Genomic DNA, 26426 nt, shown 5'->3' with positions numbered 1-26426 from the left:
TCACCCTGACACAGTCTCCCTATTCACCCTGACACAGTCTCCCTATTCACCCTGACACAGTCTCCACATTCACCCTGACACAGTCTCCCTATTCACCCTGATACAGTCTCCCTATTCACCGTGACACAGTCCACATTCACCCTGACACAATCCCCCTATTCACCCTGACACAGTCCACATTCACCCTGACACAATCCACATTCATCCTGACACAGTCTCCCTATTCACCCTGACAGTCTCCCTATTCACCCTGACACAGTCTCCACATTCACCCTGACACAGTCTCCACATTCACCTTGACACAGTCTCCCTATTCACCCTGACACAGTCTCCATATTCACCCTGACACAGTCTCCCTATTCACCCTGACACAGTCTCCCTATTCACCCTGATACAGTCTCCCTATTCACCGTGACACAGTCCACATTCACCCTGACACAGTCTCCCTATTCACCGTGACACAGTCCACATTCACCCTGACACAGTCTCCACATTCACCCTGACACAGTCCACATTCACCCTGACACAGTCCACACTCACCCTGACAGTGTCTCCCTATTCACCCTGACACAGTCTCCCTATTCACCCTGACACAGTCTCGCTATTCACCCTGACACAGTCCACATTCACCCTGACACAGTCTCCCTATTCACCCTGATACAATCTCCCTATTCACCGTGACACAGTCCACATTCACCCTGAAACAGCCTCCCTATTCACCCTGACACAGTCCACATTCACCCTGACACAGTCTCCACATTCACCCTGACACAGTCTCCCTATTCACCCTGACACAGTCTCCACATTCACCCTGACAGTCTCCCTATTCACCCTGACACAGTCTCCCTATTCACCCTGACACAGTCTCCCTATTCATCCTGACACAATCTCCCTATTCACCATGACACAGTCTCCCTATTCACCATGACACAGTCTCCACATTCACCCTGACACAGTCTCCCTATTCACCCTGATACAGTCTCCCTATTCACCGTGACACAGTCCACATTCACCCTGACACAATCTCCCTATTCACCCTGACACAGTCCACATTCACCCTGACACAGTCCACATTCATCCTGACACAGTCTCCCTATTCACCCTGACAGTCTCCCTATTCACCCTGACACAGTCTCCACATTCACCCTGACAGTCTCCACATTCACCCTGACAGTCTCCCTATTCACCCTGACACAGTCTCCACATTCACCCTGACACAGTCTCCCTATTCACCCTGACACAGTCTCCCTATTCACCCTGACACAGTCTCCCTATTCACCCTGACACAATCTCCCTATTCACCCTGACACGGTCTCCCTATTCACCCTGACACAGTCTCCATATTCACCCTGACACAGTCTCCACATTCACCTTGACACAGTCTCCGTATTCACCCTGACACAGTCTCCATATTCACCCTGACACAGTCTCCCTATTCACCCTGACACAGTCTCCCTATTCACCCTGATACAGTCTCCCTATTCACCGTGACACAGTCCACATTCACCCTGACACAGTCTCCCTATTCACCGTGACACAGTCCACATTCACCCTGACACAGTCTCCACATTCACCCTGACACAGTCCACATTCACCCTGACACAGTCCACACTCACCCTGACAGTGTCTCCCTATTCACCCTGACACAGTCTCCCTATTCACCCTGACACAGTCTCGCTATTCACCCTGACACAGTCCACATTCACCCTGACACAGTCTCCCTATTCACCCTGATACAATCTCCCTATTCACCGTGACACAGTCCACATTCACCCTGAAACAGTCTCCCTATTCACCCTGACACAGTCCACATTCACCCTGACACAGTCTCCACATTCACCCTGACACAGTCTCCCTATTCACCCTGACACAGTCTCCACATTCACCCTGACAGTCTCCCTATTCACCCTGACACAGTCTCCCTATTCACCCTGACACAGTCTCCCTATTCATCCTAACACAATCTCCCTATTCACCATGACACAGTCTCCCTATTCACCCTGACACAGTCTCCACATTCACCCTGACACAGTCTCCCTATTCACCCTGATACAGTCTCCCTATTCACCGTGACACAGTCCACATTCACCCTGACACAATCTCCCTATTCACCCTGACACAGTCCACATTCACCCTGACACAGTCCACATTCATCCTGACACAGTCTCCCTATTCACCCTGACAGTCTCCCTATTCACCCTGACACAGTCTCCACATTCACCCTGACAGTCTCCACATTCACCCTGACAGTCTCCCTATTCACCCTGACACAGTCTCCACATTCACCCTGACACAGTCTCCCTATTCACCCTGACACAGTCTCCCTATTCACCCTGACACAGTCTCCCTATTCACCCTGACACAATCTCCCTATTCACCCTGACACGGTCTCCCTATTCACCCTGACACAGTCTCCATATTCACCCTGACACAGTCTCCACATTCACCTTGACACAGTCTCCCTATTCACCCTGACACAGTCTCCATATTCACCCTGACACAGTCTCCCTATGCACCCTGACACAGTCTCCCTATTCACCCTGATACAGTCTCCCTATTCACCGTGACACAGTCCACATTCACCCTGACACAGTCTCCCTATTCACCGTGACACAGTCCACATTCACCCTGACACAGTCCACACTCACCCTGACAGTGTCTCCCTATTCACCCTGACACAGTCTCCCTATTCACCCTGACACAGTCTCGCTATTCACCCTGACACAGTCCACATTCACCCTGACACAGTCTCCCTATTCACCCTGATACAGTCTCCCTATTCACCGTGACACAGTCCACATTCACCCTGACACAGTCTCCCTATTCACCGTGACACAGTCCACATTCACCCTGACACAGTCTCCACATTCACCCTGACACAGTCTACATTCACCCTGACACAGTCCACACTCACCCTGACAGTGTCTCCCTATTCACCCTGACACAGTCTCCCTATTCACCCTGACACAGTCTCGCTATTCACCCTGACACAGTCCACATTCACCCTGACACAGTCTCCCTATTCACCCTGACACAGTCTCCCTATTCACCCTGACACAGTCTCCACATTCACCCTGACACAGTCTCCCTATTCACCCTGATACAGTCTCCCTATTCACCGTGACACAGTCCACATTCACCCTGACACAATCTCCCTATTCACCCTGACACAGTCCACATTCACCCTGACACAATCCACATTCATCCTGACACAGTCTCCCTATTCACCCTGACACAGTCTCCATATTCACCCTGACACAGTCTCCCTATTCACCCTGACACAGTCTCCCTATTCACCCTGATACAGTCTCCCTATTCACCGTGACACAGTCCACATTCACCCTGACACAGTCTCCCTATTCACCGTGTCACAGTCCACATTCACCCTGACACAGTCTCCACATTCACCCTGACACAGTCCACATTCACCCTGACACAGTCCACACTCACCCTGACAGTGTCTCCCTATTCACCCTGACACAGTCTCCCTATTCACCCTGACACAGTCTCGCTATTCACCCTGACACAGTCCACATTCACCCTGACACAGTCTCCCTATTCACCCTGATACAATATCCCTATTCACCGTGACACAGTCCACATTCACCCTGAAACAGTCTCCCTATTCACCCTGACACAGTCCACATTCACCCTGACACAGTCTCCACATTCACCCTGACAGTCTCCCTATTCACCCTGACACAGTCTCCACATTCACCCTGACAGTCTCCCTATTCACCCTGACACAGTCTCCCTATTCACCCTGACACAGTCTCCCTATTCATCCTGACACAATCTCCCTATTCACCATGACACAGTCTCCCTATTCACCCTGACACAGTCTCCACATTCACCCTGACACAGTCTCCCTATTCACCCTGATACAGTCTCCCTATTCACCGTGACACAGTCCACATTCACCCTGACACAATCTCCCTATTCACCCTGACACAGTCCACATTCACCCTGACACAGTCCACATTCATCCTGACACAGTCTCCCTATTCACCCTGACAGTCTCCCTATTCACCCTGACACAGTCTCCACATTCACCCTGACAGTCTCCACATTCACCCTGACAGTCTCCCTATTCACCCTGACACAGTCTCCACATTCACCCTGACACAGTCTCCCTATTCACCCTGACACAGTCTCCCTATTCACCCTGACACAGTCTCCCTATTCACCCTGACACAATCTCCCTATTCACCCTGACACGGTCTCCCTATTCACCCTGACACAGTCTCCATATTCACCCTGACACAGTCTCCACATTCACCTTGACACAGTCTCCCTATTCACCCTGACACAGTCTCCATATTCACCCTGACACAGTCTCCCTATGCACCCTGACACAGTCTTCCTATTCACCCTGATACAGTCTCCCTATTCACCGTGACACAGTCCACATTCACCCTGACACAGTCTCCCTATTCACCGTGACACAGTCCACATTCACCCTGACACAGTCCACACTCACCCTGACAGTGTCTCCCTATTCACCCTGACACAGTCTCCCTATTCACCCTGACACAGTCTCGCTATTCACCCTGACACAGTCCACATTCACCCTGACACAGTCTCCCTATTCACCCTGATACAGTCTCCCTATTCACCGTGACACAGTCCACATTCACCCTGACACAGTCTCCCTATTCACCGTGACACAGTCCACATTCACCCTGACACAGTATACATTCACCCTGACACAGTCCACACTCACCCTGACAGTGTCTCCCTATTCACCCTGACACAGTCTCCCTATTCACCCTGACACAGTCTCGCTATTCACCCTGACACAGTCCACATTCACCCTGACACAGTCTCCCTATTCACCCTGACACAGTCTCCCTATTCACCCTGACACAGTCTCCACATTCACCCTGACACAGTCTCCCTATTCACCCTGATACAGTCTCCCTATTCACCATGACACAGTCCACATTCACCCTGACACAATCTCCCTATTCACCCTGCCACAGTCCACATTCACCCTGACACAATCCACATTCATCCTGACACAGTCTCCCTATTCACCCTGACAGTCTCCCTATTCACCCTGACACAGTCTCCACATTCACCCTGACAGTCTCCACATTCACCCTGACAGTCTCCCTATTCACCCTGAAACAGTCTCCACATTCACCCTGACACAGTCTCCCTATTCACCCTGACACAGTCTCCCTATTCACCCTGACACAGTCTCCCTATTCACCCTGACACAATCTCCCTATTCACCCTGACACGGTCTCCCTATTCACCCTGACACAGTCTCCATATTCACCCTGACACAGTCTCCACATTCACCTTGACACAGTCTCCCTATTCACCCTGACACAGTCTCCATATTCACCCTGACACAGTCTCCCTATTCACCCTGACACAGTCTCCCTATTCACCCTGATACAGTCTCCCTATTCACCGTGACACAGTCCACATTCACCCTGACACAGTCTCCCTATTCACCGTGACACAGTCCACATTCACCCTGACACAGTCTCCACATTCACCCTGACACAGTCCACATTCACCCTGACACAGTCCACACTCACCCTGACAGTGTCTCCCTATTCACCCTGACACAGTCTCCCTATTCACCCTGACACAGTCTCGCTATTCACCCTGACACAGTCCACATTCACCCTGACACAGTCTCCCTATTCACCCTGATACAATCTCCCTATTCACCGTGACACAGTCCACATTCACCCTGACACAGTCTCCCTATTCACCGTGACACAGTCCATCATTCACCCTGACACAGTCTCCACATTCACCCTGACACAGTCCACATTCACCCTGACACAGTCCACACTCACCCTGACAGTGTCTCCCTATTCACCCTGACACAGTCTCCCTATTCACCCTGACACAGTCTCGCTATTCACCCTGACACAGTCCACATTCACCCTGACACAGTCTCCCTATTCACCCTGACACAGCCTCCCTATTCACCCTGACACAGTCTCCTTATTCACCCTGATACAGTCCACATTCACCATGACACAGTCTCCACATTCACCCTGACACAATCTTCTTTGGTTCTTTCGGTAAAGTCACGTAGAATGAGAATAAAATAATAAATTGATAAAATAAAATAACACAATAATATATTTTATTTTTATTTTATCAATTTATTATTTTATTCTCATTCTACGTGACTTTACCGAAAGAACCAAAGAAGATGAATCATTGCAGTCACGAAAGCTTTAAATCGAAATCTGACACAATCTCCCTATTCACCCTGACACAGACCACATTCACCCTGACACAGTCTCCCTATTCACCCTGACACAGTCTCCCTATTCACCCTGACACAGTCCACACTCACCCTGAAACAGTCTCCCTATTCACCCTGACACAGTATCCCTATTCACCCTGACACAGTCTCCCTATTCACCCTGACACAGTTCAAATTCACCCTGACACAGTCTCCCTATTCAACCTGACACAGTCTCCACATTCACCCTGACACAGTCTCCCTATTCACCCTGACAGTCTCCCCTATTCACCCTGACACAGTCTCCACAGTCACCCTGAAACAATCTCCCTATTCACCCTGACACAGTCCACATTCACCCTGACACAGTCTCCCTATTCACCCTGACAAAGTCTCCCTATTCACCCTGACACAGTCCACACTCACCCTGACACAGTCTCCCTATTCACCCTGACACAGCCTCCCTATTCACCCTGACACAATCCACATTCACCCTGACACAGTCTCCCTATTCACCCTGACACAGTCTCCCCATTAACCTTGACACAGTCTCCCTATTCACCCTGACACAGTCTCCACATTCACCCTGACACAATCCACATTCACCCTGACACAGTCTCCCTATTCACCCTGACACAGTCTCCCTATTCACCCTGACAAGTCTCCCTATTCACCCTGACACAGTCCACATTCACCATGACACAGTCTCCCTATTCACCCTGACACAGCCTCCCTATTCACCCTCACAGTCTCCCCATTCACCCTGACACAGTCTCCACATTCACCCTGACACAGTCCACATTCACCCTGACACAGTCTCTCCATTCACCCTGAAACAGTCTCCCTATTCACCCTGACACAGTCCACATTCACCCTGACACAGTCCACATTCACCCTGACACAGTCTCCACATTCACCCTGACACAGTCTCCCTATTCACCCTGACACAGTCTCCCTATTCACCCTGACACAGTCTCCACATTCACCCTGACACAGTCTCCCTATTCACCCTGATACAGTCTCCCTATTCACCGTGACACAGTCCACATTCACCCTGACACAATCCCCCTATTCACCCTGACACAGTCCACATTCACCCTGACACAATCCACATTCATCCTGACACAGTCTCCCTATTCACCCTGACAGTCTCCCTATTCACCCTGACACAGTCTCCCCATTCACCCTGACACAGTCTCCCTATTCACCCTGACACAGTCTCCCCAATCACCCTGACAGTCTCCACATTCACCCTGACACAGTCCACATTCACCCTGACACAGTCTCCACATTCACCCTGACACAGTCTCCATATTCACCCTGACACAGTCTCCACATTCACCCTGACACAGTCTCCCTATTCACCCTGACACAGTCTTCCTATTCACCCTGACACAATCTCCCTATTCACCCTGACACGGTCTCCCTATTCACCCTGACACAGTGTCCACATTCACCCTGACACAGTCTCCACATTCACCCTGACACAGTCTCCCTATTCACCCTGACACAGTCTCCCTATTCACCCTGACACAGTCTCCCTATTCACCCTGACACAGTCTCCACATTCACCCTGACACAGCCTCCCTATTCACCGTGACACAATCCACATTCACCCTGACACAGTCTCCCTATTCACCCTGACACAGTCTCCCCATTAACCCTGACACAGTCTCCCTATTCACCCTGACACAGTCTCCCTATTCACCCTGACACAGTCTCCCTATTCATCCTGACACAGTCTCCCTATTCACCCTGATACAGTCTCCCTATTCACCCTGACAAGTCTCCCTATTCACCCTGACAGTCCACATTCACCCTGACACAGTCTCCCTATTCACCCTGACACAGTCCACATTCACCCTGACACAGTCTCCCTATTCACCCTGACACAGTCTCCCAATTCACCCTGACACAGACTCCCTATTCACCCTGACACAGTCTCCCTATTCACCCTGACAAGTCTCCCTATTCACCCTGACACAGTCTCCACATTCACCCTGACAGTCTCCCTATTCACCCTGACACAGTCTCCCTATTCACCCTGACACAGTCTCCCTATTCATCCTGACACAATCTCCCTATTCACCATGACACAGTCTCCCTATTCACCCTGACACAGTCTCCACATTCACCCTGACACAGTCTCCCTATTCACCCTGATACAGTCTCCCTATTCACCGTGACACAGTCCACATTCACCCTGACACAATCTCCCTATTCACCCTGACACAGTCCACATTCACCCTGACACAGTCCACATTCATCCTGACACAGTCTCCCTATTCACCCTGACAGTCTCCCTATTCACCCTGACACAGTCTCCACATTCACCCTGACAGTCTCCACATTCACCCTGACAGTCTCCCTATTCACCCTGACACAGTCTCCACATTCACCCTGACACAGTCTCCCTATTCACCCTGACACAGTCTCCCTATTCACCCTGACACAGTCTCCCTATTCACCCTGACACAATCTCCCTATTCACCCTGACACGGTCTCCCTATTCACCCTGACACAGTCTCCATATTCACCCTGACACAGTCTCCACATTCACCTTGACACAGTCTCCCTATTCACCCTGACACAGTCTCCATATTCACCCTGACACAGTCTCCCTATGCACCCTGACACAGTCTCCCTATTCACCCTGATACAGTCTCCCTATTCACCGTGACACAGTCCACATTCACCCTGACACAGTCTCCCTATTCACCGTGACACAGTCCACATTCACCCTGACACAGTCCACACTCACCCTGACAGTGTCTCCCTATTCACCCTGACACAGTCTCCCTATTCACCCTGACACAGTCTCGCTATTCACCCTGACACAGTCCACATTCACCCTGACACAGTCTCCCTATTCACCCTGATACAGTCTCCCTATTCACCGTGACACAGTCCACATTCACCCTGACACAGTCTCCCTATTCACCGTGACACAGTCCACATTCACCCTGACACAGTCTCCACATTCACCCTGACACAGTCTACATTCACCCTGACACAGTCCACACTCACCCTGACAGTGTCTCCCTATTCACCCTGACACAGTCTCCCTATTCACCCTGACACAGTCTCGCTATTCACCCTGACACAGTCCACATTCACCCTGACACAGTCTCCCTATTCACCCTGACACAGTCTCCCTATTCACCCTGACACAGTCTCCACATTCACCCTGACACAGTCTCCCTATTCACCCTGATACAGTCTCCCTATTCACCGTGACACAGTCCACATTCACCCTAACACAATCTCCCTATTCACCCTGACACAGTCCACATTCACCCTGACACAATCCACATTCATCCTGACACAGTCTCCCTATTCACCCTGACAGTCTCCCTATTCACCCTGACACAGTCTCCACATTCACCCTGACACAGTCTCCACATTCACCTTGACACAGTCTCCCTATTCACCCTGACACAGTCTCCATATTCACCCTGACACAGTCTCCCTATGCACCCTGACACAGTCTCCCTATTCACCCTGACACAGCCTCCCTATTCACCCTTACAGTCTCCCCATTCACCCTGACACAGTCTCCACATTCACCCTGACACAGTCCACATTCACCCTGACACAGTCTCTCCATTCACCCTGAAACAGTCTCCCTATTCACCCTGACACAGTCCACATTCACCCTGACACAGTCCACATTCACCCTGACACAGTCTCCACATTCACCCTGACACAGTCTCCACATTCACCCTGACAGTCTCCCTATTCACCCTGACACAGTCTCCCCATTCACCCTGACACAGTCTCCCTATTCACCCTGACACAGTCTCCCCAATCACCCTGACAGTCTCCACATTCACCCTGACACAGTCCACATTCACCCTGACACAGTCTCCACATTCACCCTGACACAGTCTCCATATTCACCCTGACACAGTCTCCACATTCACCCTGACACAGTCTCCCTATTCACCCTGACACAGTCTTCCTATTCACCCTGACACAATCTCCCTATTCACCCTGACACGGTCTCCCTATTCACCCTGACACAGTGTCCACATTCACCCTGACACAGTCTCCACATTCACCCTGACACAGTCTCCCTATTCACCCTGACACAGTCTCCCTATTCACCCTGACACAGTCTCCCTATTCACCCTGACACAGTCTCCACATTCACCCTGACACAGCCTCCCTATTCACCCTGACACAATCCACATTCACCCTGACACAGTCTCCCTATTCACCCTGACACAGTCTCCCCATTAACCCTGACACAGTCTCCCTATTCACCCTGACACAGTCTCCCTATTCATCCTGACACAGTCTCCCTATTCACCCTGATACAGTCTCCCTATTCACCCTGACAAGTCTCCCTATTCACCCTGACAGTCCACATTCACCCTGACACAGTCTCCCTATTCACCCTGACACAGTCCACATTCACCCTGACACAGTCTCCCTATTCACCCTGACACAGTCTCCCAATTCACCCTGACACAGACTCCCTATTCACCCTGACACAGTCTCCCTATTCACCCTGACAAGTCTCCCTATTCACCCTGACACAGTCTCCACATTCACCCTGACAGTCTCCCTATTCACCCTGACACAGTCTCCCTATTCACCCTGACACAGTCTCCCTATTCATCCTGACACAATCTCCCTATTCACCATGACACAGTCTCCCTATTCACCCTGACACAGTCTCCACATTCACCCTGACACAGTCTCCCTATTCACCCTGATACAGTCTCCCTATTCACCGTGACACAGTCCACATTCACCCTGACACAATCTCCCTATTCACCCTGACACAGTCCACATTCACCCTGACACAGTCCACATTCATCCTGACACAGTCTCCCTATTCACCCTGACAGTCTCCCTATTCACCCTGACACAGTCTCCACATTCACCCTGACAGTCTCCACATTCACCCTGACAGTCTCCCTATTCACCCTGACACAGTCTCCACATTCACCCTGACACAGTCTCCCTATTCACCCTGACACAGTCTCCCTATTCACCCTGACACAGTCTCCCTATTCACCCTGACACAATCTCCCTATTCACCCTGACACGGTCTCCCTATTCACCCTGACACAGTCTCCATATTCACCCTGACACAGTCTCCACATTCACCTTGACACAGTCTCCCTATTCACCCTGACACAGTCTCCATATTCACCCTGACACAGTCTCCCTATGCACCCTGACACAGTCTCCCTATTCACCCTGATACAGTCTCCCTATTCACCGTGACACAGTCCACATTCACCCTGACACAGTCTCCCTATTCACCGTGACACAGTCCACATTCACCCTGACACAGTCCACACTCACCCTGACAGTGTCTCCCTATTCACCCTGACACAGTCTCCCTATTCACCCTGACACAGTCTCGCTATTCACCCTGACACAGTCCACATTCACCCTGACACAGTCTCCCTATTCACCCTGATACAGTCTCCCTATTCACCGTGACACAGTCCACATTCACCCTGACACAGTCTCCCTATTCACCGTGACACAGTCCACATTCACCCTGACACAGTCTCCACATTCACCCTGACACAGTCTACATTCACCCTGACACAGTCCACACTCACCCTGACAGTGTCTCCCTATTCACCCTGACACAGTCTCCCTATTCACCCTGACACAGTCTCGCTATTCACCCTGACACAGTCCACATTCACCCTGACACAGTCTCCCTATTCACCCTGACACAGTCTCCCTATTCACCCTGACACAGTCTCCACATTCACCCTGACACAGTCTCCCTATTCACCCTGATACAGTCTCCCTATTCACCGTGACACAGTCCACATTCACCCTGACACAATCTCCCTATTCACCCTGACACAGTCCACATTCACCCTGACACAATCCACATTCATCCTGACACAGTCTCCCTATTCACCCTGACAGTCTCCCTATTCACCCTGACACAGTCTCCACATTCACCCTGACACAGTCTCCACATTCACCTTGACACAGTCTCCCTATTCACCCTGACACAGTCTCCATATTCACCCTGACACAGTCTCCCTATTCACCCTGACACAGTCTCCCTATTCACCCTGATACAGTCTCCCTATTCACCGTGACACAGTCCACATTCACCCTGACACAGTCTCCCTATTCACCGTGACACAGTCCACATTCACCCTGACACAGTCTCCACATTCACCCTGACACAGTCCACATTCACCCTGACACAGTCCACACTCACCCTGACAGTGTCTCCCTATTCACCCTGACACAGTCTCCCTATTCACCCTGACACAGTCTCGCTATTCACCCTGACACAGTCCACATTCACCCTGACACAGTCTCCCTATTCACCCTGATACAATCTCCCTATTCACCGTGACACAGTCCACATTCACCCTGAAACAGTCTCCCTATTCACCCTGACACAGTCCACATTCACCCTGACACAGTCTCCACATTCACCCTGACACAGTCTCCCTATTCACCCTGACACAGTCTCCACATTCACCCTGACAGTCTCCCTATTCACCCTGACACAGTCTCCCTATTCACCCTGACACAGTCTCCCTATTCATCCTGACACAATCTCCCTATTCACCATGACACAGTCTCCCTATTCACCCTGACACAGTCTCCACATTCACCCTGACACAGTCTCCCTATTCACCCTGATACAGTCTCCCTATTCACCATGACACAGTCCACATTCACCCTGACACAATCTCCCTATTCACCCTGACACAGTCCACATTCACCCTGACACAGTCCACATTCATCCTGACACAGTCTCCCTATTCACCCTGACAGTCTCCCTATTCACCCTGACACAGTCTCCACATTCACCCTGACAGTCTCCACATTCACCCTGACAGTCTCCCTATTCACCCTGACACAGTCTCCACATTCACCCTGACACAGTCTCCCTATTCACCCTGACACAGTCTCCCTATTCACCCTGACACAGTCTCCCTATTCACCCTGACACAATCTCCCTATTCACCCTGACACGGTCTCCCTATTCACCCTGACACAGTCTCCATATTCACCCTGACACAGTCTCCACATTCACCTTGACACAGTCTCCCTATTCACCCTGACACAGACTCCCTATTCACCCTGACACAGTCTCCCTATTCACCCTGACAAGTCTCCCTATTCACCCTGACACAGTCTCCACATTCACCCTGACAGTCTCCCTATTCACCCTGACACAGTCTCCCTATTCACCCTGACACAGTCTCCCTATTCATCCTGACACAATCTCCCTATTCACCATGACACAGTCTCCCTATTCACCCTGACACAGTCTCCACATTCACCCTGACACAGTCTCCCTATTCACCCTGATACAGTCTCCCTATTCACCGTGACACAGTCCACATTCACCCTGACACAATCTCCCTATTCACCCTGACACAGTCCACATTCACCCTGACACAGTCCACATTCATCCTGACACAGTCTCCCTATTCACCCTGACAGTCTCCCTATTCACCCTGACACAGTCTCCACATTCACCCTGACAGTCTCCACATTCACCCTGACAGTCTCCCTATTCACCCTGACACAGTCTCCACATTCACCCTGACACAGTCTCCCTATTCACCCTGACACAGTCTCCCTATTCACCCTGACACAGTCTCCCTATTCACCCTGACACAATCTCCCTATTCACCCTGACACGGTCTCCCTATTCACCCTGACACAGTCTCCATATTCACCCTGACACAGTCTCCACATTCACCTTGACACAGTCTCCCTATTCACCCTGACACAGTCTCCATATTCACCCTGACACAGTCTCCCTATGCACCCTGACACAGTCTCCCTATTCACCCTGATACAGTCTCCCTATTCACCGTGACACAGTCCACATTCACCCTGACACAGTCTCCCTATTCACCGTGACACAGTCCACATTCACCCTGACACAGTCCACACTCACCCTGACAGTGTCTCCCTATTCACCCTGACACAGTCTCCCTATTCACCCTGACACAGTCTCGCTATTCACCCTGACACAGTCCACATTCACCCTGACACAGTCTCCCTATTCACCCTGATACAGTCTCCCTATTCACCGTGACACAGTCCACATTCACCCTGACACAGTCTCCCTATTCACCGTGACACAGTCCACATTCACCCTGACACAGTCTCCACATTCACCCTGACACAGTCTACATTCACCCTGACACAGTCCACACTCACCCTGACAGTGTCTCCCTATTCACCCTGACACAGTCTCCCTATTCACCCTGACACAGTCTCGCTATTCACCCTGACACAGTCCACATTCACCCTGACACAGTCTCCCTATTCACCCTGACACAGTCTCCCTATTCACCCTGACACAGTCTCCACATTCACCCTGACACAGTCTCCCTATTCACCCTGATACAGTCTCCCTATTCACCGTGACACAGTCCACATTCACCCTGACACAATCTCCCTATTCACCCTGACACAGTCCACATTCACCCTGACACAATCCACATTCATCCTGACACAGTCTCCCTATTCACCCTGACAGTCTCCCTATTCACCCTGACACAGTCTCCACATTCACCCTGACACAGTCTCCACATTCACCTTGACACAGTCTCCCTATTCACCCTGACACAGTCTCCATATTCACCCTGACACAGTCTCCCTATTCACCCTGACACAGTCTCCCTATTCACCCTGATACAGTCTCCCTATTCACCGTGACACAGTCCACATTCACCCTGACACAGTCTCCCTATTCACCGTGACACAGTCCACATTCACCCTGACACAGTCTCCACATTCACCCTGACACAGTCCACATTCACCCTGACACAGTCCACACTCACCCTGACAGTGTCTCCCTATTCACCCTGACACAGTCTCCCTATTCACCCTGACACAGTCTCGCTATTCACCCTGACACAGTCCACATTCACCCTGACACAGTCTCCCTATTCACCCTGATACAATCTCCCTATTCACCGTGACACAGTCCACATTCACCCTGAAACAGTCTCCCTATTCACCCTGACACAGTCCACATTCACCCTGACACAGTCTCCACATTCACCCTGACACAGTCTCCCTATTCACCCTGACACAGTCTCCACATTCACCCTGACAGTCTCCCTATTCACCCTGACACAGTCTCCCTATTCACCCTGACACAGTCTCCCTATTCATCCTGACACAATCTCCCTATTCACCATGACACAGTCTCCCTATTCACCCTGACACAGTCTCCACATTCACCCTGACACAGTCTCCCTATTCACCCTGATACAGTCTCCCTATTCACCATGACACAGTCCACATTCACCCTGACACAATCTCCCTATTCACCCTGACACAGTCCACATTCACCCTGACACAGTCCACATTCATCCTGACACAGTCTCCCTATTCACCCTGACAGTCTCCCTATTCACCCTGACACAGTCTCCACATTCACCCTGACAGTCTCCACATTCACCCTGACAGTCTCCCTATTCACCCTGACACAGTCTCCACATTCACCCTGACACAGTCTCCCTATTCACCCTGACACAGTCTCCCTATTCACCCTGACACAGTCTCCCTATTCACCCTGACACAATCTCCCTATTCACCCTGACACGGTCTCCCTATTCACCCTGACACAGTCTCCATATTCACCCTGACACAGTCTCCACATTCACCTTGACACAGTCTCCCTATTCACCCTGACACAGTCTCCATATTCACCCTGACACAGTCTCCCTATGCACCCTGACACAGTCTCCCTATTCACCCTGATACAGTCTCCCTATTCACCGTGACACAGTCCACATTCACCCTGACACAGTCTCCCTATTCACCGTGACACAGTCCACATTCACCCTGACACAGTCCACACTCACCCTGACAGTGTCTCCCTATTCACCCTGACACAGTCTCCCTATTCACCCTGACACAGTCTCGCTATTCACCCTGACACAGTCCACATTCACCCTGACACAGTCTCCCTATTCACCCTGATACAGTCTCCCTATTCACCGTGACACAGTCCACATTCACCCTGACACAGTCTCCCTATTCACCGTGACACAGTCCACATTCACCCTGACACAGTCTACATTCACCCTGACACAGTCCACACTCACCCTGACAGTGTCTCCCTATTCACCCTGACACAGTCTCCCTATTCACCCTGACACAGTCTCGCTATTCACCCTGACACAGTCCACATTCACCCTGACACAGTCTCCCTATTCACCCTGACACAGTCTCCCTATTCACCCTGACACAGTCTCCACATTCACCCTAACACAGTCTCCCTATTCACCCTGATACAGTCTCCCTATTCACCGTGACACAGTCCACATTCACCCTGACACAATCTCCCTATTCACCCTGCCACAGTCCACATTCACCCTGACACAATCCACATTCATCCTGACACAGTCTCCCTATTCACCCTGACAGTCTCCCTATTCACCCTGACACAGTCTCCACATTCACCCTGACAGTCTCCACATTCACCCTGACAGTCTCCCTATTCACCCTGAAACAGTCTCCACATTCACCCTGACACAGTCTCCCTATTCACCCTGACACAGTCTCCCTATTCACCCTGACACAGTCTCCCTATTCACCCTGACACAATCTCCCTATTCACCCTGACACGGTCTCCCTATTCACCCTGACACAGTCTCCATATTCACCCTGACACAGTCTCCACATTCACCTTGACACAGTCTCCCTATTCACCCTGACACAGTCTCCATATTCACCCTGACACAGTCTCCCTATTCACCCTGACACAGTCTCCCTATTCACCCTGATACAGTCTCTCTATTCACCGTGACACAGTCCACATTCACCCTGACACAGTCTCCCTATTCACCGTGACACAGTCCACATTCACCCTGACACAGTCTCCACATTCACCCTGACACAGTCCACATTCACCCTGACACAGTCCACACTCACCCTGACAGTGTCTCCCTATTCACCCTGACACAGTCTCCCTATTCACCCTGACACAGTCTCGCTATTCACCCTGACACAGTCCACATTCACCCTGACACAGTCTCCCTATTCACCCTGATACAATCTCCCTATTCACCGTGACACAGTCCACATTCACCCTGACACAGTCTCCCTATTCACCGTGACACAGTCCATCATTCACCCTGACACAGTCTCCACATTCACCCTGACACAGTCCACATTCACCCTGACACAGTCCACACTCACCCTGACAGTGTCTCCCTATTCACCCTGACACAGTCTCCCTATTCACCCTGACACAGTCTCGCTATTCACCCTGACACAGTCCACATTCACCCTGACACAGTCTCCCTATTCACCCTGACACAGCCTCCCTATTCACCCTGACACAGTCTCCTTATTCACCCTGATACAGTCCACATTCACCATGACACAGTCTCCACATTCACCCTGACACAATCTTCTTTGGTTCTTTCGGTAAAGTCACGTAGAATGAGAATAAAATAATAAATTGATAAAATAAAATAACACAATAATATATTTTATTTTTATTTTATCAATTTATTATTTTATTCTCATTCTACGTGACTTTACCGAAAGAACCAAAGAAGATGAATCATTGCAGTCACGAAAGCTTTAAATCGAAATCTGACACAATCTCCCTATTCACCCTGACACAGACCACATTCACCCTGACACAGTCTCCCTATTCACCCTGACACAGTCTACCTATTCACCCTGACACAGTCCACACTCACTCTGAAACAGTCTCCCTATTCACCCTGACACAGTATCCCTATTCACCCTGACACAGTCTCCCTATTCACCCTGACACAGTCCAAATTCACCCTGACACAGTCTCCCTATTCAACCTGACACAGTCTCCACATTCACCCTGACACAGTCTCCCTATTCACCCTGACAGTCTCCCCTATTCACCCTGACACAGTCTCCACAGTCACCCTGACACAATCTCCCTATTCACCCTGACACAGTCCACATTCACCCTGACACAGTCTCCCTATTCACCCTGACAAAGTCTCCCTATTCACCCTGACACAGTCCACACTCACCCTGACACAGTCTCCCTATTCACCCTGACACAGCCTCCCTATTCACCCTGACACAATCCACATTCACCCTGACACAGTCTCCCTATTCACCCTGACACAGTCTCCCCATTAACCCTGACACAGTCTCCCTATTCACCCTGACACAGTCTCCACATTCACCCTGACACAATCCACATTCACCCTGACACAGTCTCCCCTATTCACCCTGACACAGTCTCCACATTCACCCTGACACAGTCTCCCTATTCACCCTGACACAGTCTCCCAATTCACCCTGACACAGTCTCCCTATTCACCCTGACACAGTCTCCCTATTCACCCTGACAAGTCTCCCTATTCACCCTGACACAGTCCACATTCACCATGACACAGTCTCCCTATTCACCCTGACACAGCCTCCCTATTCACCCTCACAGTCTCCCCATTCACCCTGACACAGTCTCCACATTCACCCTGACACAGTCCACATTCACCCTGACACAGTCTCTCCATTCACCCTGAAACAGTCTCCCTATTCACCCTGACACAGTCCACATTCACCCTGACACAGTCCACATTCACCCTGACACAGTCTCCACATTCACCCTGACACAGTCTCCACATTCACCCTGACAGTCTCCCTATTCACCCTGACACAGTCTCCCCATTCACCCTGACACAGTCTCCCTATTCACCCTGACACAGTCTCCCCAATCACCCTGACAGTCTCCACATTCACCCTGACACAGTCCACATTCACCCTGACACAGTCTCCACATTCACCCTGACACAGTCTCCATATTCACCCTGACACAGTCTCCACATTCACCCTGACACAGTCTCCCTATTCACCCTGACACAGTCTTCCTATTCACCCTGACACAATCTCCCTATTCACCCTGACACGGTCTCCCTATTCACCCTGACACAGTCTCTACATTCACCCTGACACAGTCTCCACATTCACCCTGACACAGTCTCCCTATTCACCCTGACACAGTCTCCCTATTCACCCTGACACAGTCCACACTCACCCTGACACAGTCTCCCTATTCACCCTGACACAGTCTCCCTATTCACCCTGACACAGTATCCCTATTCACCCTGACGCAGTCCAAATTCACCCTGACACAGTCTCCCTATTCAACCTGACACAGTCTCCACATTCACCCTGACACAGTCTCCCTATTCACCCTGACAGTCTCCCCTATTCACCCTGACACAGTCTCCAAAGTCACCCTGACACAATCTCCCTATTCACCCTGACACAGTCCACATTCACCCTGACACAGTCTCCCTATTCACCCTGACAAAGTCTCCCTATTCACCCTGACACAGTCCACACTCACCCTGACACAGTCTCCCTATTCACCCTGACACAGTCTCCACATTCACCCTGACACAGTCTCCCTATTCACCCTGACACAGTCTCCCCATTCACCCTGACACAATCTCCCTATTCACCCTGACACAGTCTCCCTATTCACCCTGACACAGTCTCCCTATTCACCCTGACACAATCTCCCTATTCACCCTGACACGGTCTCCCTATTCACCCTGACACAGTCTCTACATTCACCCTGACACAGTCTCCACATTCACCCTGACACAGTCTCCCTATTCACCCTGACACAGTCTCCCTATTCACCCTGACACAGTCTCCCTATTCACCCTGACACAGTCTCCACATTCACCCTGACACAGCCTCCCTATTCACCCTGACACAATCCACATTCACCCTGACACAGTCTCCCTATTCACCCTGACACAGTCTCCCCATTAACCCTGACACAGTCTCCCTATTCACCCTGACACAGTCTCCCTATTCACCCTGACACAGTCTCCCTATTCATCCTGACACAGTCTCCCTATTCACCCTGATACAGTCTCCCTATTCACCCTGACAAGTCTCCCTATTCACCCTGACAGTCCACATTCACCCTGACACAGTCTCCCTATTCACCCTGACACAGTCCACATTCACCCTGACACAGTCTCCCTATTCACCCTGACACAGTCTCCCAATTCACCCTGACACAGACTCCCTATTCACCCTGACACAGTCTCCCTATTCACCCTGACAAGTCTCCCTATTCACCCTGACACAGTCCACATTCACCCTGACACAGTCTCCCTATTCACCCTGACACAGCCTCCCTATTCACCCTCACAGTCTCCCCATTCACCCTGACACAGTCTCCACATTCACCCTGACACAGTCCACATTCACCCTGACACAGTCTCCCCATTCACCCTGAAACAGTCTCCCTATTCACCCTGACACAGTCCACATTCACCCTGACACAGTCCACATTCACCCTGACACAGTCTCCACATTCACCCTGACACAGTCTCCACATTCACCCTGACAGTCTCCCTATTCACCCTGACACAGTCTCCCCATTCACCCTGACACAGTCTCCCTATTCACCCTGACACAGTCTCCCCAATCACCCTGACACAGTCTCCACATTCACCCTGACACAGTCCACATTCACCCTGACACAGTCTCCACATTCACCCTGACAGTCTCCACATTCACCCTGACACAGTCTCCCCATTCACCCTGACACAGTCTCCCTATTCACCCTGACACAGTATCCCTATTCACCCTGACACAGTCTCCACATTCACCCTGACACAGTCTCCCTATTCACCCTGACACAGTCTCCCTAATCACCCTGACACAGTCTCCACATTCACCCTGACACAGCCTCCCTATTCACCCTGACACAGTCTCTTTATTCACCCTGACACAGCCTCCCTATTCACCCTGACACAGTCTCCTTATTCACCCTGATACAGTCCACATTCACCATGACACAGTCTCCACATTCACCCTGACACAATCTTCTTTGGTTCTTTCGGTAAAGTCACGTAGAATGAGAATAAAATAATAAATTGATAAAATAAAATAACACAATAATATATTTTATTTTTATTTTATCAATTTATTATTTTATTCTCATTCTACGTGACTTTACCGAAAGAACCAAAGAAGATGAATCATTGCAGTCACGAAAGCTTTAAATCGAAATCTGACACAATCTCCCTATTCACCCTGACACAGTCCACATTCACCCTGACACAGTCTCCCTATTCACCCTGACACAGTCTCCCTATTCACCCTGACACAGTCCACACTCACCCTGACACAGTCTCCCTATTCACCCTGACACAGTCTCCCTATTCACCCTGACACAGTATCCCTATTCACCCTGACGCAGTCCAAATTCACCCTGACACAGTCTCCCTATTCAACCTGACACAGTCTCCACATTCACCCTGACACAGTCTCCCTATTCACCCTGACAGTCTCTCCTATTCACCCTGACACAGTCTCCAAAGTCACCCTGACACAATCTCCCTATTCACCCTGACACAGTCCACATTCACCCTGACACAGTCTCCCTATTCACCCTGACAAAGTCTCCCTATTCACCCTGACACAGTCCACACTCACCCTGACACAGTCTCCCTATTCACCCTGACACAGTCTCCACATTCACCCTGACACAGTCTCCCTATTCACCCTGACACAGTCTCCCCATTCACCCTGACACAATCTCCCTATTCACCCTGACACAGTCTCCCTATTCACCCTGACACAGTCTCCCTATTCACCCTGACACAATCTCCCTATTCACCCTGACACGGTCTCCCTATTCACCCTGACACAGTCTCCACATTCACCCTGACACAGTCTCCACATTCACCCTGACACAGTCTCCCTATTCACCCTGACACAGTCTCCCTATTCACCCTGACACAGTCTCCCTATTCACCCTGACACAGTCTCCACATTCACCCTGACACAGCCTCCCTATTCACCCTGACACAATCCACATTCACCCTGACACAGTCTCCCTATTCACCCTGACACAGTCTCCCCATTAACCCTGACAGTCTCCCTATTCACCCTGACACAGTCTCCCTATTCACCCTGACACAGTATCCCCTATTCACCCTAACACAGTCTCCACATTCACCCTGACACAGTCTCCCTATTCACCCTGACACAGTCTCCCAATTCACCCTGACACAGTCTCCCTATTCACCCTGACACAGTCTCCCTATTCACCCCGACAAGTCTCCCTATTCACCCTGACACAGTCCACATTCACCCTGACACAGTCTCCCTATTCACCCTGACACAGCCTCCCTATTCACCCTCACAGTCTCCCCATTCACCCTGACACAGTCTCCCCATTCACCCTGAAACAGTCTCCCTATTCACCCTGACACAGTCCACATTCACCCTGACACAGTCCACATTCACCCTGACACAGTCTCCACATTCACCCTGACACAGTCTCCACATTCACCCTGACAGTCTCCCTATTCACCCTGACACAGTCTCCCCATTCACCCTGACACAGTCTCCCTATTCACCCTGACACAGTCTCCACATTCACCCTGACACAGTCTCCACATTCACCCTGACACAGTCTCCCTATTCACCCTGACACAGTCTCCCCATTCACCCTGACACAGTCTCCCTATTCACCTTGACACAGTCTCCCCAATCACCCTGACACAGTCTCCACATTCACCCTGACACAGTCTCCACATTCACCCTGACACAGTCTCCACATTCACCCTGACACAGTCTCCACATTCACCCTGACACAGTCTCCCTATTCACCCTGACACCGTCTCCCCATTCACCCTGACACAGTCTCCCTATTCACCCTGACACAGTCTCCCCAATCACCCTGACACAGTCTTCACATTCACCCTGACACAGTCTCCACATTCACCCTGACACAGTCTCCCCATTCACCCTGACACAGTCTCCCTATTCACCCTGACACAGTCTCCCTATTCACCCTGACACAGTCCAAATTCACCCTGACACAGTCTCCCCATTCACCCTGACACAGTCTCCCTATTCACCCTGACACAGTCTCCCTATTCACCATGGCACAGTCTCCCTATTCACCCTGACACAGTCTCCCTATTCACCCTGGCACAGTCTCCCTATTCACCCTGACACAGTCTCCCCAATCACCCTGACACAGTCTCCCTATTCACCCTGGCACAGTCTCCCAATTCACCCTGACACAGTCTCCCTATTCACCCTGACACAGTCTCCCCATTCACCCTGACACAGTCTCCCCATTCACCCTGACACAGTCTCCCTATGCACCCTGACACAGTCTCCCCATTCACCCTGACACAGTCTCCACATTCACCCTGACACAGTCCACATTCACCCTGACACAGTCTCCCCATTCACCCTGAAACAGTCTCCCTATTCACCCTGACAGTCCACATTCACCCTGACACAGTCCACATTCACCCTGACAGTCTCCCTATTCACCCTGACACAGTCTCCACATTCACCCTGACAGTCTCCCTATTCACCCTGACACAGTCTCCCCATTCACCCTGACACAGTCTCCCTATTCATCCTGACACAGTCTCCCCATTCACCCTGACACAGTCTCCCTATTCACCCTCACAGTCTCCCCATTCACCCTGACACAGTCTCCACATTCACCCTGACACAGTCCACATTCACCCTGACACAGTCTCCCCATTCACCCTGAAACAGTCTCCCTATTCACCCTGACACAGTCCACATTCACCCTGACACAGTCTCCACATTCACCCTGACACAGTCTCCACATTCACCCTGACACAGTCTCCCCATTCACCCTGAAACAGTCTCCCTATTCACCCTGACACAGTCTCCCCATTCACCCTGACACAGTCTCCACATTCACCCTGACACAGTCTCCCTATTCACCCTGACACAGTCTCCCCATTCACCCTGACACAGTCTCCCTATTCACCCTGACACAGTCTCCCCAATCACCCTGACACAGTCTCCACATTCACCCTGACACAGTCTCCACATTCACCCTGACACAGTCTCCCTATTCACCCTGACACAGTCTCCATATTCACCCTGACACAGTCCACTTTCACCCTGACACAGTCTCCCCAATCACCCTGACACAGTCTCCACATTCACCCTGACACAGTCTCCCCATTCACCCTGACACAGTCTCCCTATTCACCCTGACACAGTCTCCCTATTCACCATGGCACAGTCTCCCTATTCACCCTGACACAGTCTCCCTATTCACCCTGGCACAGTCTCCCTATTCACCCTGGCACAGTCTCCCTATTCATCCTGACACAGTCTCCCCATTCACCCTGACACAGTCTCCCTATTCACCCTCACAGTCTCCCCATTCACCCTGACACAGTCTCCACATTCACCCTGACACAGTCCACATTCACCCTGACACAGTCTCCCCATTCACCCTGAAACAGTCTCCCTATTCACCCTGACACAGTCCACATTCACCCTGACACAGTCTCCACATTCACCCTGACACAGTCTCCACATTCACCCTGACACAGTCTCCCCATTCACCCTGAAACAGTCTCCCTATTCACCCTAACACAGTCTCCCCATTCACCCTGACACAGTCTCCACATTCACCCTGACACAGTCTCCACATTCACCCTGACACAGTCTCCCCATTCACCCTGAAACAGTCTCCCTATTCACCCTGACACAGTCTCCCCATTCACCCTGACACAGTCTCCACATTCACCCTGACACAGTCTCCCTATTCACCCTGACACAGTCTCCCCATTCACCCTGACACAGTCTCCCTATTCACCCTGACACAGTCTCCCCAATCACCCTGACACAGTCTCCACATTCACCCTGACACAGTCTCCACATTCACCCTGACACAGTCTCCCTATTCACCCTGACACAGTCTCCATATTCACCCTGACACAGTCCACTTTCACCCTGACACAGTCTCCCCAATCACCCTGACACAGTCTCCACATTCACCCTGACACAGTCTCCCCATTCACCCTGACACAGTCTCCCTATTCACCCTGACACAGTCTCCCTATTCACCATGGCACAGTCTCCCTATTCACCCTGACACAGTCTCCCTATTCACCCTGGCACAGTCTCCCTATTCACCCTGGCACAGTCTCCCTATTCATCCTGACACAGTCTCCCCATTCACCCTGACACAGTCTCCCTATTCACCCTCACAGTCTCCCCATTCACCCTGACACAGTCTCCACATTCACCCTGACACAGTCCACATTCACCCTGACACAGTCTCCCCATTCACCCTGAAACAGTCTCCCTATTCACCCTGACACAGTCCACATTCACCCTGACACAGTCTCCACATTCACCCTGACACAGTCTCCACATTCACCCTGACACAGTCTCCCCATTCACCCTGAAACAGTCTCCCTATTCACCCTAACACAGTCTCCCCATTCACCCTGACACAGTCTCCACATTCACCCTGACACAGTCTCCCTATTCACCCTGACACAGTCTCCCCATTCACCCTGACACAGTCTCCCTATTCACCCTGACACAGTCTCCCCAATCACCCTGACACAGTCTCCACATTCACCCTGACACAGTCTCCACATTCACCCTGACACAGTCTCCCTATTCACCCTGACACAGTCTCCATATTCACCCTGACACAGTCCACTTTCACCCTGACACAGTCTCCCCAATCACCCTGACACAGTCTCCACATTCACCCTGACACAGTCTCCCCATTCACCCTGACACAGTCTCCCTATTCACCCTGACACAGTCTCCCTATTCACCATGGCACAGTCTCCCTATTCACCCTGACACAGTCTCCCTATTCACCCTGGCACAGTCTCCCTATTCACCCTGGCACAGTCTCCCCAATCACCCTGACACAGTCTCCCTATTCACCCTGACACAGTCTCCCCATTCACCCTGACACAGTCTCCCTATTCACCCTGACACAGTCTCCCTATTTACCCTGACACAGTCTCCCTATTCACCCTGACACAGTCTCCCCATTCACCCTGACACAGTCTCCCTATTCACCCTGACACAGTCTCCCCATTCACCCTGACACAGTCTCCCTATTCACCCTGACACAGTCTCCCTATTCACCCTGACACAGTCTCCCCATTCACCCTGACACAGTCTCCCTATTCACCCTGACACAGTCTCCCCATTCACCCTGACACAGTCTCCCTATTCACCCTGACACAGTCTCCCTATTCACCGTGACACAGTCTCCCTATTCATCCTGACATAGTCTCCCCATTCACCATAGCTCCGTGGTTGTGCGGGCTCCGTGCTTGAGGCGACGCCTGCGGTACACGGATACACTCCGCCTGGCTGGACCCTGCACCCTGCACCCCCCTCCCCCTCCTCTCTCCCTCCC

The 26426-nt window shown here is 51.2% G+C and overlaps 1 protein-coding gene across 1 annotated transcript in view; it reads right to left on the bottom strand.

The window, feature by feature from the left end:
• Positions 1-26426, bottom strand: part of CALML4 (calmodulin like 4) — a 36786-nt gene extending 10360 nt beyond the window's left edge. Inside the window, exon 1 of the mRNA XM_032944926.2 lies at positions 26311-26426. Within this exon, the coding sequence (XP_032800817.1) occupies positions 26311-26313 (3 nt within the window). The 5' untranslated portion in view covers positions 26314-26426. The remainder of the gene's footprint in view (positions 1-26310) is intronic.

The sequence above is a fragment of the Petromyzon marinus genome, chromosome 57, assembly GCF_048934315.1.
Source record: "Petromyzon marinus isolate PM22_M1 ecotype Great Lakes invasive population chromosome 57, UKy_Petmar_22M1.pri1.0, whole genome shotgun sequence".
Classification (NCBI taxonomy): Eukaryota; Metazoa; Chordata; class Hyperoartia; order Petromyzontiformes; family Petromyzontidae; genus Petromyzon; species Petromyzon marinus.
This window is presented reverse-complemented; position numbering and strand designations above follow the sequence as displayed.